Here is a 14,246-nt window from a genome sequence, read left to right as displayed (position 1 = left end):
AGCTAGCACTGTCAACACAGTTTGTGTGGAGTACCCAATTAAATTAGGCCAGCAAGAGCTGGCATTTATCACAATATTGGTACAGCGCTTTTCCTGTTTTGTCTGATATCCAATCTGAAATAACAATAGTGAACCAACAAACCGTGCCCCACCCCACCGCAGAGTCCTTTATATGCAATAGTCCATGTGTACACTGCTTACCCAATTACTTGTTTTCCCATGCTATATGTTCTATAACGTTTATATTCTTTAAGGGCGCGCTCTCATCTGCTGACTAGGACCCTACTTCTCAGTATAGGTCAAAACACTTTTTGAATATGTGTTTCTTCAATACTCCACATCTATCATCAACTAGGTGTTCAGTATGTCGAATAAAAAGACAAAACTATATAATGCCTTATCCTTACATACTGGATTATCCCCTTAAAGAAAAAAAATAAACAAACAATAAATAGATTCCACCATGCTCAACTATACCTCAAAATATGTGCCCTCACCAGGTCACTGTGGTATTTTCAACTTTAAAGAGTTAGTAAACTGCTGGATTTATTTTTTATACCCTGCAAGGTAAAGGCATAATGATATGTTAAACTTCTCTTAAAACAAAGACCTTCCAGCGCCAAGATATCAGAGCTGCAGGCACGCCCATCTTCACCCGCCTTGGTTCCGGGTTCGCACATGTGGGTGGCAGCCGCAGTTTATAGCACAGGGCTCTGAAGTAACGGCCCACCAGGTTCCTTTAGAGCGCATGCGCCAGTGATGTCACTGGCTGCATGTACAGTAATATATCTCCTAAACGGTGCACATTAGGCTTACATTTGCTTCAGAATACATATGCCTTTCAAATGTAAACTGAAACCACCATGGTATGTTGTAAATTCAGCTTTGTGTGTCGCCTCAAACAAGCTACTCCCCTTACAATGTCATCTTGTCATCTGTAAGGTCCTGGCCCCACTCATCACGTGAATTCCTCAGGGGGATTTTACTCCACACGTGATGAGTGACTAAATGCGTAGGGGCGGGTCCTAGCGGATGACGGTGGGAGGACGATCCAAGGTGATTAGGATGTTTGAGGCAATACACAAAGCCGAATTTACAACATACCACGGCGGCTTGTGTGAGCATTGAAAGGAATATGTATTTTGTTATATTGGCGTGTAATAAATAAAACTTTATTTTAATTTTTTTACCGGATAAAGCACAATTGCACTTTCTAATCTCTGCTTGTGGCTTAGAAGGGGAGAGGCTTGATGCTGGTAGAAGCTGAGGTTCATGATAATAAAGAATGAAGAGGAATAATGTGCTAAAGGAGAAGTACCATCTTTGGATGAAGGAATACGCAATTGACATCTGTAATCAAGCAAAAGTGTTCAAATTGAAAATACAGGCTTGTGGCTTAGCAGCGGATATAGCTAGAAGCTTGGGCTCTCTGCTCTGCCGGAGATCCTCTTTGATCCTGTGTACCGTTCTTTCACCCGCTTCCTCCCCGGATCCCGCTACCGGAATAGACAGCCGACATCCCCAGCTACATGGCGGTGCCTTCCTTTTGGCTAGACACTGACTGGCGTCCCACTCCATTCCGACCAAGATGGCAGCGGGCCACCTTGTGCAGCCAAAGAGACATACAAGAAGGACCCCTCTCTGCTGCCAGCTCTTCAGGCTGAATTGGATGACATCAGCAATGAGGCAGATGACAGTCCCACTGGAGGACCCTGACGCACCCCTTTCTTCCATGGAATAGTGCAAGTACCCCTGTTAGTGGCTCTAACATGCAGACAGTCCCTCCTTCTGATCCCGATGGCCCAGAACCTACCCTTGCTGAAATTATGGCTGCAGTTCTCTCCTGCAACACCTCTATAGCGGCCATAACATCCAAAATAAAAGGAGTTAAAACTGAGCTGTCCTTTATTAAGCAGGACATGCAGAAATTGCGGGACCACACTTCTGCATTGGAGGGACGATTAAATACATTAGGAGGATGACTAGCCGGAGGCTAGCCTGCATTTGTAGGAGGAGTCTGGGGGGTATAAATATCCCTCCTCATCTGTCCATTTCCACATCGGCTCGTCTTCATGATTGCCACCCACCCATTCCCCCAAACCTTCATATATTACATACATATACACTTCATATTCACACATTCAGGGTATGCCCTTCTTTTAGGCATACTGACCAGCTAGGCCAAGGCACACCTCAGGTCATGGTAGTTATGGTTATCGCATTGCCAAGTGAAGACCGACTACAAACCCTACAGATCACAATGAAAGGAGGTGATTGGAAGCACAAGATATGGCAAAACAGATGACCGTAACGAAGGCAGAAAACACATTTTTTTTGCAACAAAAGTTATATGAGGGTGAGAATACTGGGCACATGCTGGTCATGATGGCCAAGTCCAGTAGAGGCTCTTCCTTCATAGCTGTTGTCCAGACTGTCTCAGATCAGGTAGTGAATTCCCACTCTGAGGTGTTGACGACATTTCTGGCTTTTTATGCAGACTTATACTTCTCTAAGGTCTCATCTACTCCCATGGCTGTCCAGAACTTTCTCTCAGGGTGTACTTTGCGGCGACTGCCTCGAGCTGATAGGGATATGCTAAATGCCCCTCACAACCGACAAGTTACTGGGGGCTCTGGCCCTTTCCCCTCCTGGAAAATCTCCGGGGGCGGACGTGCTATTGGCAGAGGTATACAGAAAGTACGCTGACTCTCTGCTACAACTGAAGCAGACTTAGATGGAGGCAGTTGACCAAGTTCTAGGGCCTGTTAAATGATGGAAGCTACCATAATTCTTATACTTAAGCCAGGCAAAGACCCCCCTTCCGGCTTCCTTCAGGCCCATCTCATGGTTAACGACGGACGTAAAACTTCTGGCCAGAGTATTAGCTACTCGTCTAGCGTCTGACATTCAAAAACGTCACTGTCATCAGTCAGGGTTCCCTCTAGCTCAACAGCGTTAAACATAAGGCATTTTTTTTCTTCAACCTGCAGATCCTGGTGGATAACCCTGGCAACAGGGCGGTGCTATCCCTCGATGCTGCCAAAGCCTTCAAGAGTGGCCATACCTGTTGGAGGTCCTGGGGAGGTTTGGATTGGGGGATAATTCCATCAGATGAGTCCAGTTGCTCTACACGAATCCCACCGCTAGGCTACGCAATAATGGTAATCTCTCTGACCCTTTCCGTCTGCACAGAGGCATTAGACAGGGTGCCCATTGTCGCCCCTGTTGTTCACATTAGCCCTGGAACCTCTGGTAGAGACGGCGAGAGCATTGGCATTGATCTCCAGATTTATAAGAGGCCCCGTAGAAGATAAAATCTCGTTATATGCAGATGACACACTACACTCTACCTCACTGCAAAAACGTGATGTCCCTAATAACACAATTCGGTACCTTCTCTGGCTTCTCCATAAAATGGAGTAAGTCAGCTCTCCTACCTCTGGATGAGCTGTCAGCCTCCTTACCAGACTGCACCCAGTATCTCCAGGATTATCGCCTCGAAGTATTTGGGGGTTCAGGTCACTTCAGACACTTCCAAGAATTTAACGCTCAACTTACTCCCTATTCTTACTAAACTACAAGTCAAATGCACTGCCTGGTGTAAGCTGCCTATTTCAGTCACGATAGAGCCAACATTGTAAAGATGGTGTGGGCACCTCAGCTACTGTACATACTCCATAACTCCCAGCAATGGATTCCCAGTAGATGGTTCACACGCATTGACACTATTTAGGAGTCTTATTTGGAATAAGAAGATTTGCTAGAATCAAACTCTCCACGTTGCAGTACAGTAAGGACCAGGGTGGCCTGGCAGTGCCCAACATCAGCTTCAACACCTTGGTGGCTGGGAGGAGATAATTATGGAGGATTCTATCCGTAGTTTACTATTCTCTGGCATGCAAAGTCTCCCTGCTGTTTCTCATCTTAAGGCCGATTTGCCCCCATACCCTAAATCTACAAGCCCTTATCAAACACAGTCTGGGTATGACGGGCTTCATGGTACATACTCCATTGTGGAGTAATCCCCGCTACACGAAACTACATAAACTAGAGGGGTTTCAGTCCTGGGAGGTCAAGGGTATTTGCTACATTTCCCACCTCTATAATCAAACCATTTTTAAATCCTTCATGGACTTACAGGAGGCGTTTGGGCTGCCAAAACACCATTTTTATAGGAGTTCTCCAATTTCTTCATGCCTTACAATCACAGGTACAACAGTCCAGGTTAGAACCCATTGAACATCCTTTAATTGACATACTCACCACACAGAATAAAAGGGGCATGATTTCACAGATATATAGTACTCTCTCCTTGAGGACACGGGATGCAGCTAGACTCCTGTGTAGACGTAGGTGGGAACAAGACCTGGGTGAGAACTTGGAATTATGTTTGCAGTCTATGCCAGCCACCTCAGTCTCACCCATCATAAAGGCTCTCTCAGCTATTCATCCTGCACAGAATTTACCGTACTCCGGTGATGCTTCACAGATGGGGTGGGAGGGAGACCCCCGTGTCCCAAATATGAGGAGGCCAATGGGGACCTCATACATTTGCTGTAACGCTGCCCCAAACTCTTCAGACATTGGACAGCTGTAACTGATACTATATCTGCTTATCAAACTACTGTTCTGTTACATCCAGTTACTTGTTTACTAGGAGCGCTTGATGAGGGATTTTTTACCCCTCCAATTAAATGTGGCGGTTTTGAGATTACTGTATATTGCCCGCAAGCAGATCGCTCGTTTATGGCCATCACCGCATAGTCCAACAACGAAACAGTGGATTGAGCAGGTAAATACCAGTCTTAAAAGAAAAGCTAACCTATCAACATAGAAACGCTGCTAATAAGTTTTATAAAATATGGCAACCTTGGCTGGATGCCCCAGGCTTAGCAGCCTCCCAACTAGTCCTCATTCGACTTGTTCAAATGTAACCTCTTAGCTCCTCTAAACCATTGCCAATTAATCTCACCATAGCACAACAATTTACAGGCTCTGGGATTGATCACAGAATTAAAGTTCAAGCTAAGTATCCCCTCCATCACTGGCTGGCTAACGGAGATAACTGTTGCAATCCCTTGGGTCTTTGTTATGATAGAATTTCCAGTTAGTTTACCTTCCAGTTGGAAGGTAGTTAGTTCATCTACAGTACCTTTGCTTGACTAGGATTGTGTCCACTAATCTGTAGTCCGCTCATCTTTAGAGTGTACGGTGATAAAATCTGAGAAGGGGTACATCTGTCATAAGTATTCTCTGCTGTGACTGGAAATTACATATCTTAGCTTTACGTACCCTGAACAATTTCCTGTATAATATACTTTTTTTTTAATGTATACGCTGATATTTTCTTATGTGCTATTCTTTTTGTACATCTGACACAATAAAAGCTTTTTTCTGATAAAAATAAATAAATAAATAAAAAAAAAGAAGTTGAAAATAGTGACCAGGTGAGGGCACATCTGGTGAAGGTGGCATATATCTCAAAATATGTTTGAGCATTCATCAGAAGACCTTAGGATATAACACAGGAGGGGCTATTGCAAGGATTCTGAAGGTTTTTTTTTGTTTTGTTTTTGGTGGTTCACTATTTCAGCATGTTCACTATTGGATACAAGACAAAACTGGGGAAAACCAATGCAGCAATATAGCGATTGGCATTGTTACACATAAGAATACATAGCAGCTCACAAGATTCATATGATAAGAGCTAGTATTTACCTGCTGCAGGAGTCGTATCCTCATGGCTCTATCCGTGGAGGAGAACATTTTCACAATGATAGGAATGATTTTTTGCTGATATTCATCTGCATTCAAAAACTTTCCAATCTGTAAGAGAAAGAGGAGAATAAGATACACATTATCACACATCTATATTTCCAGGCATCGTTTAAGGTAAACATACAGTTGATTTCCAAGATTACATTAAAAGGGCTAGAAAGGCTTTATCCCAAAGTCAAAGTAGGAATAAATTCACACCATGTCCAAGTCCCAATTTCTACGAAATTTAAAGAGACCATTTCTTCTCCAATACATAACCTTCTCATAAGGAATATTCAGATTTCTTAAAAAGATCCTTTAGAATTACGCTAGAGGAGATGAATTCATCCACCTACCCTGTTTCCCCTAAAATAAGACCTAGCGTGATTGTCGGTGTTGGCTGCAATATAAGCCCTACCACCCAAATAAGCCCTACTCTGTTTCCTCAAAAATAAGCCCTACCCTGAAAAGAAGACCTACAAGGACTTTAACTAGGGCTTATTTGGGGGGTAGGGCTTTTATTGCAGCTATCACCGACAATCACACTAGGTCTTATTTTAGGGTAAACAGGGTAATAGCAATGGCCTTGCAAACAATTAACAGCGTTTACCGCAGTGTAGTGTGGGCAGTGTCCTTCAGCCAATAAAGCAAATAAGTGAATTGTGAAAGCATGAGACTGAAGATTTAATAAAGTAGCAAGGAAAGTAATCACTTGCCTCCAGAAATTAGCTATGAATGGACAACCCCATATTAAATTGCAAAAAAATCAGCTTGCATACAAGGTATACAGTAATAGGTGGTCCATACATCCCATTTTATCTAAACAGCCTAGGAATAGAAAAGCCTAGGCAAACTTTTTTTTTTAATTTTAGATGGAGGAAGTTTTTTTTGCCATCTGTGTCCCACCGGGGAGATTTGCCCTCACTCCCTGTCCCATAGCCAAAACAAGAAGTGAAATTAAATATCCAAAAAAGTGAGGGAATCCTTGGTTGTCTTTTGGGCCACCAGAATCAGTGTCCCTATTGGAAGATTTGCCCTCTGTTACTGTTCCAAATTTCAAAAATAGATTAATATACTCCATGCTAACCCCTATTAATCTGAACAATCGTGAAGTTTGTAAACCTTGTACCTTGTGAAGATCCCTACACATTTACTTCCTTGAATTCTGTGACATGTATTCACTATGCATTGTGGGTAGAAACTGCAGTGTCACATAATTCACAGAGCCTTAACTGCAGAGGTGCTGAGAGTAGGAGTTTCAGAAGGCACAGCAAGTACAGAGATCACAGCTTGCAGGCAGCAAGGTACCATGGGATATGTATTTCTTAAAACTTGAAAATAAACAGCAGATGAGTAGCTGCAAAGCATACAAGAAATTCAGAAAGATACAGTATCAAGAAAAAGTATGTGAGCCTCATGGAATTAAAAAGGAGGAGAAGTATATAGCCAAATCCTTTTTTTTTTGGGCTGTGCTTTTCCTACGGATCACAAGAGTGCAGTTCATTCTGCACTCGTTTTTAGCTGACAGTCTACTGTCCACATCACAGAGCCGGTCCAGGCTCTGAAAAGATCCCGACCATATGGTCAGGATCCACCCAGATGCCTGGACCAGCAGCTGGCTTAGCCTCAAAGCGAGCCGCCAGGAGCCTGAGATAAACTTATATGCACACTTAAATGTCAATGCTCATATGGCTCTAACTGTAATTAAGTCTGACATGATACTGGATCACATTGTTAACAAACCATGCCACTTACCTGTTAGAAAAATGTCTGCCAGTTTGTTTTTATTCTGCCAGAAAAACACAATTTTACTAGAAGAGCCACACTGCCAGAAGAATACTCTCCTTTCCTCTACTGGTGCAGTACAATGATTTACATGATGTGCATTATCCATCACCAAAAGCTTTTGACTGGTTGACTTCAACAGTCAAAAGTACTTGAGGATAAAAAAACAGTGCACATCCTGTCAATCAGGCAAAATTTTGCAAAAGGCTCACCTTAAATAGAGGCGTTAGGATAACAGCGCCAGCGCTGCCAAATTCAAAAGCTGTAAGAAGCTGTGGAAGGATTTTATGGCGACAGAAATCTTCAGGAAAAGAGTCTAGATTTTCACTCAGCTGCTCAAAAAAGGTCTGTCGTTCAGCTGGGTCTTTAATCTGGTCAAAATAATGTGTGAAACAATTACAAAACAATCAAATTTACAGTAAAAGGTGCATTAAACACTTAAGCAAGACCATACAACTGACGATACAAAATAGTAACCGAAGAATAAATTAAAGCAGACTCTGAACCTAAGCAGAAAGGGCGCCTGTTTCTTGCGACCGGGGGCCCTAGGGAAAAATACAGGGTAGCACTTACTCCATTATTGCTGAATGCAGCGAAAGCATTAATCCCGAGATATTGGAAAATAAAAAGGAAATACCAGGGATAGGGGAGTGGTTTAGAGAAATAGATAGAATGAGGACTAAGGAAGAATGAACACATCTTCAAAAAGGGAGTAGGAACAAGATTTCAAGATACTTGGAAGAATTGGTTAGAATCTAGAAAGTCTCAGACTTATTAGGGAATTATGGGGGGTGGATAGAGCGCCTAGGGGTTTGTCACTGGACGCATCTACTCCACTACCCATGTTTCTGGGGGTGGGGAAGGATATTATTTATTTATTTATTTATTAAGATAATAGTCACATAAATCTATGGAAGAAGGGAGTGGGGATAGAGGGAGAGGAATCCCCACCTTACACATATTACATATTGAAATTAAGAAAAATAGTCACGGGTAAGAGGGAATAGTAAGGTTAAGATAGGACTTACAAGGTGATAATATAGGTCACAGGGGTGTTGAAAACTTGTCTCCCCCCCCCTTTTTTTTTTGTTTCCTCTTCTCACTATAGAGGTATATTAAGGATCGATCCAGTCGGGTACCCAATATAAACCCTTTTTCTTCTTTCAAAATTCTGCCTCTCCCCCTCCATAAAATACTTGAAAGTGCAAATAAAACAAACCCATGGAAATGAGGGGAGAAGGTTTGGGATTTGTTCAGCCTTGGTGTTAATGGGTTGATCATCAATGGCAATATATAGAAGATATGAATATCAAGCCCCATTTGACCATGAGCCAAGGAGACTGAGAAATTACTTTCAACTTCTTTAACCGTTTTTCAGTCTTGTTTCTGGCAAACCGTTTTTGCATTTTTTTCACGTTTAAAAAATTGTTTTAGCTCAGGAAATTACATAAAAGCCCCAAAAACATTTTATGTAAGCAGAGACCCTAGAATTTTTTTTTCACATTTATTTGGCTGTTTCCTGGCCTAGGCCAAATAATGTCATACATCCCATGAGTCTTATGCCACGTACACACGATCAAACAATCGGGTGAAAAAGTCCGGCAAACTCAAGTCCGCCGGACAATCCCCGTGTGTAGCCTCCGGCGTACTTTTTTTACCCGAAAGTACAGCGGACTTAGAAAGTAGCTTTGCACTCCAATCTTCCCGCCAGACTTGCATTTCGGCGGACAATCTGGCCGTGCGCATGCCAGTCCGCCGTACTTTTGAAATTTTAATTGGATTTTACAAAAAAAAAAAAAAAAAAAAAAAAAAAAAAAAAAAAAAAGGGGGGGGTAAAGACTCCAAAAAAGCTAACGCATCATCAAACAGTAACTGACCTGTATCTCTTCCAGAAACAGATTTGTTTCCACAAAGCTGTTGCAGAAGAACCCACCAGGGGCTCGACAGTTCTGGAGAAATCTTGCTGGGTTGGGGCGGATTTTAGGGTTGGCACCAACAAGTTCACAATAGTGAGGCACCAGTGATTTAGGGATCTGCAGAGAGAAAGCACAATTATATATACACACACATCTGTGTATAGGAAAAAAAAAAAAATTACTTTACTCTAAATACAGTATTTATCGGCATATAACACATCTTCATTTTAGGAGGGAAGTTTCAGGAAAAATAAAAATAGGATTTTTGTACTCGCCGTAAAATCCTTTTCTCTGTAATTCACAGACCGACACAGCTCCTCTCTGTAACTACATTGGTTGTATAGCCTGCCATTAGGAGAAACTAGGCAAAATTGTTACACAATACACAGAACTTTAATCCCACCCCAGCCCCGTGCTATCAACCCTCCTCCTGCTGCTAGCAGCTTCAGTACGTCAACAAGCAGTATAACGTAGAAAAAAAGGAGGGGTGGGTGCCGTATCGGTCGGTGAATTACAGAGAAAAGGATTTTACGGCGAGTACAAAAATCCTATTTTCTCTTATATTCACCGACCGACACAGCTCCTCTCTGTAACTACATGGGACGTCCCTAAGCAGTGCCAAACGAGGGGTGGAAAAAACAGCATTAAAAACTTCATCCACGGGGCGTGGCCAAGATGGCAACCAGCTAGGACGTGTTTGCAGAGAGCTCCGCACCTGGCAGGCTATTTATCCGGCATTTAGGGACATATATCTCTCCTCGTGGGCCGGTGAAGCGGTGGTGAGGCTCGGGGATGCGCAGGGGTAGCTCCGGTTCCCATAGGAAGAAGCACACGGTCCCGGGAACCCCGCTACAGACCCGCGCGGCACGCGGGCAGGCCTACACCAACATGGCGTCTCAAACGGACCACGCTGACACGCCACCGATGGGTGCTGATCAATTTCAAGCTCTTATGCAAGCGATCACTGGTTGCCAGACTACCCTAACCACTAAGATAGAGCAGATACAGCTCGACATGGGGCTTATCCGGCGAGATATGGATAAACACCGGGAGCGGCTTGCCGAGGTGGAGCGGAGGGTTGGAGACGTGGAAGATGTTACCCGCGACCATGATGCCTCCCTCCGTACCCTGCAGGTGCGGGTGAAGGAGCTGGAATCCAGGGCTGAGGACCACGAGAACAGGAATAGGAGGAACAACCTGAGGTTGGTGGGCCTCCCGGAGGGGTCGGAGGGCCGTGACACCGAAGCCTTTACCGAACGTTTGCTACGTACACTTCTCCCGCTCGCTGAGTTCTCCCCTCATTTTGTCGTGGAACGAGCGCACAGAATGCCGTCGGCTCGTGGCCCACCGGGCGCCCCGCCACGCACGTTTATTTTCCGCCTTTTGAACTTTAGAGACAGAGACCTGGTTCTTCGGGAGGCGAGGAAGGTGGGGGACCTGCGCTTTGAAAATGCCAAATTAATGCTCTTTCCTGATTATTCTGTGGAGACGCAGAGGCAACGCAGGACATTCGACCAAGTCAAGGCCCAGCTGCGCACCAAAAGGTCTCAAGTACAACATGATGTTCCCCGCGAAACTCAGAGTGATTGACGGAGAATCCGTTCGTTTCTTTACCTCCCCGAGTGAGGCCTCCAGATGGATCGATTCCCTTCCCCGGCAGAGATAATTTTTGATGGTGATTACCTGACTGGGGTCCACAAGCATCACAAGTTTTGCCCAGTGTCACGCGGATCGGATTTCCCCCCCCCCCCCCCCCCAGCTCTGTCCCTCCATCTCGGAACTTGGAGGGCCGGTCGGAGTGCCCCTCTCCTTTTCATTACTGGTTTTGGGCAGGGGGCGCGGAGCCGACCTGATATTCTGATGCTCCTTAGGGGGGGTCTACAGGTTCATGTTTTCATATTTCTGCCTTACGGGCCTTAGGGCCCTACCCCTTCCCTAGTTTCTACCCGGGGGGGTTTGCATGATTACTTCTGGACGTGAATACACTATACCGAGGATGCTGGACCCCGCTACTCCGAAGTTGTCGTCCTGTTGGATGAGTTGCTAATAAGAATGGGCCCTTGGAACATTCCAAGAGAATCTTGCACTTCAATCTGAGGCGTCACATACACTACTATTTGTTCCCTTTTAACTTGTTTTTTTTTCTTTGCCTCCAGGAAGCAGCTGCGCTGGAGTTTGTCTACTCTGCGCAGGAGACTCTGTCCTAGGTGTGCTGGTTGATACGCACCGCCCCCACGGGAGATTTCTCCTTTAAATGGGTTTGATTATGTTTGGTTTGGGTTCTCAAACACCCTGGGGCTGTTTTTCTGGGGTGTGGGGTGGGAAGGGAGGGGAGTTCCGTTTTTTTTTCTGTTTTTTTTGTTGTCTTTTTGTTACATGCTTTCATGTTTTCTGTTATAGACAGCGCTACTATAATGAATGTACAAGGTATATCATTGCATTACTTAAGATGAGATATTTGTGCCTTGACCCTGGTTGGGTGGTCATATCCGTTGGTCCCCCCTGCCCTTCCAGATTATGGCTCCGTTGAAGATCCTCTCCTGGAACGTTAGGGGGCTTAACCAGAAGATTAAACGCTCTCTTGTTTTTGACTACATGAAAAAATATGCTCCGCATATCTGTATTCTTCAGGAGACGCACCTAGTGGGGGGAAGGATTATGGGATTGAAGAGGCCCTGGGTGGGATACCACTATCATGCCACATATTCCGGCTATGCCCGGGGGGTTAGCGTCCTTATCCATAAGTCCCTTAATTTTGAGCCTCTTGATATTGTCACAGATAAGGACGGGAGATACGTGCTGGTCCATGCCACAATAGACATGATAGAAATGGTGCTGGTGGGTCTTTATATGCCTCCTCCTGCGGATCTGTCTCTACTACATAAACTGACTGCCCTGATAGCCCAATTCCAGACTGACAATGTGGTTATAGCAGGGGACTTTAATATTCCTCCTAACCCTTCCCTGGATAGGTTGACGCCTGACCGGGCCACAGACTCTCCAGTTTCTCGCTGGGCACAGGTGTTTGGGCTGGAGGATGTCTGGAGGTGGAAACACCCATCAGATCGCCGGTTTACGTGCCACTCCTCCTCCCACAACACACTCTCCCGTATTGACCTAGTCTACGCTGGTGCCCCCATGCTTCCCAGGGTCCTTGGAATAGAGTTACTTCCTCGGGGCATCTCTGACCACTCCCCACTGCTGTGTACATTGCAAACCTCTACCCCTCAGAGGGATAGACTATGGCGTTTGTCTAGGTACTGGATTGAGCATCCCACCATTGCCTTTGAGATGGGCGGTGAAATCCGGGGATTTTGGGCCTCAAATGTTGGCACGGCTTCTGGGGGGATGGTCTGGGATGCCTTCAAGGCCTATATGAGGGGGTGTTACCTCTCCTCCATTGGTCGGGAGCGCAGGAATGATAAGATCACGGTAGAGGAGGCAGAGGCCAGGGCCCAAGAACTGGAGACCCGGTTCACCCTCACGGGTAACCCGCTCACGGCTCAGGATATGAAAGTAGCGTATAGAGAGGTGGTGCTGCTTAGGGTGGCTAAGACAAGCAAACGTCAACTGGCTCAGACGCAGAGGATTTTTGAACAGGGCGAAAAGACGGGGAGATTGTTGGCCTGGATCTCGAGGGAGCAGGCCCCAATCTCCACTATCCCTCGAATACAGAATAGTGCTGGGACAATGGTGACGGATCCCCTTGCCATCAACGCTTGCTTTGCAGAGTTCTACTCCACCCTTTACTCATCTAGGGTGCAGTACTCAGCGCAGGAGTTAAGTGCTTTTCTAGAGGGGGTGACACTCCCTGCCCTTACTTCTGAGGCCAGGGACGGTCTGGACTCCCCGATCACTCTGGCGGAGGTCCGGGTGGCACTGGGGTCCATGCAGCCGGGGAAGACCCCTGGGGAGGATGGGATACCCCCGGAATTTTATAAGCATTACCTAAAGGAGATGTCAGTTAGAATGCATGATATGCTTACCGTGTCCCTCCGGGAGGGAGAACTTCCTCCATCTATGGCACAAGCCATCATAGTGGTGATCCCTAAACCTGGGAAGGACCCCCAGCTGTGCTCGTCATACCGACCCATTTCCCTACTCAACTCGGACGCGAAAGTGCTGACCAAAATCCTTGCCAGGCGACTGAACGAGGTTATACTTACCTTGATCCATGAGGATCAGTCTGGCTTTATGCCAGGGAAGGGGACAGATATTAATATTCGCAGGCTCTTTACTGTTTTGGCCTCGGGGGATGCAGAATGCGGGGAAGAGGTTGTGGTCTCCCTAGACGCGGAGAAGGCCTTTGATTCCGTGGAGTGGGACTATTTGTGGGCAGTCCTCCATAGATTTGGATTCGGTCCAGCCTTTATCTCGTGGGTCAGGGCGGTGTACAGAGCTCCCACGGCCAGAGTGCGTACGGGTGCGGTCCTCTCCCCGCTCTTTCCCCTCCATAGGGAACCAGGCAGGGGTGCCCACTGTCCCCGGGGCTTTTTGCACTGGCAATTGAACCTATGGCGGCTATTCTCCGCTCCTCTCCTGAGGTTCGAGGTATTGTCCGGGGTCCTTTGCAGGAAAAAGTTTCGTTATACGCTGATGATACCTTGTTGTATCTCAAGGACGACGGAGCCTCCCTACAGGCGGCATTGTCGCATATAGACCGGTTTGGACAGTTCTCGGGTATAAGTATAAACTGGGCGAAATCACTTTTATTCCCACTACATGATGGTGCGGGTGGTTCCCGCACACTGTCCATGGTGTATGCCGCGCTGACCGTATCGGAGGAGA

At 45.7% G+C, this 14,246-nt stretch overlaps 1 protein-coding gene across 4 annotated transcripts in view; it reads right to left on the bottom strand.

The window, feature by feature from the left end:
• The window catches only part of SCYL1 (SCY1 like pseudokinase 1), a 103,810-nt gene that overhangs the window by 57,837 nt on the left and 31,727 nt on the right, over positions 1 to 14,246 (bottom strand). For all 4 annotated transcript variants that reach the window (XM_077459274.1, XM_077459290.1, XM_077459281.1 and 1 more), the window contains exons 6-8: positions 9,420 to 9,575; positions 7,755 to 7,913; positions 5,719 to 5,826 (exon numbers count right to left, since the gene is read on the bottom strand). In XM_077459274.1, the coding sequence (XP_077315400.1) occupies positions 5,719 to 5,826; positions 7,755 to 7,913; positions 9,420 to 9,575 (423 nt within the window). The remainder of the gene's footprint in view (positions 1 to 5,718; positions 5,827 to 7,754; positions 7,914 to 9,419; positions 9,576 to 14,246) is intronic.

Source organism: Lithobates pipiens, unplaced genomic scaffold (assembly GCF_037356315.1).
Source record: "Lithobates pipiens isolate NorthernLeopardFrog02 unplaced genomic scaffold, aLitPip1_a1.2 Scaffold_10, whole genome shotgun sequence".
NCBI lineage: Eukaryota > Metazoa > Chordata > Amphibia > Anura > Ranidae > Lithobates > Lithobates pipiens.
Note: the sequence above shows the minus strand (reverse complement) of the source record. Positions and strands in the feature narration are given on the sequence as shown.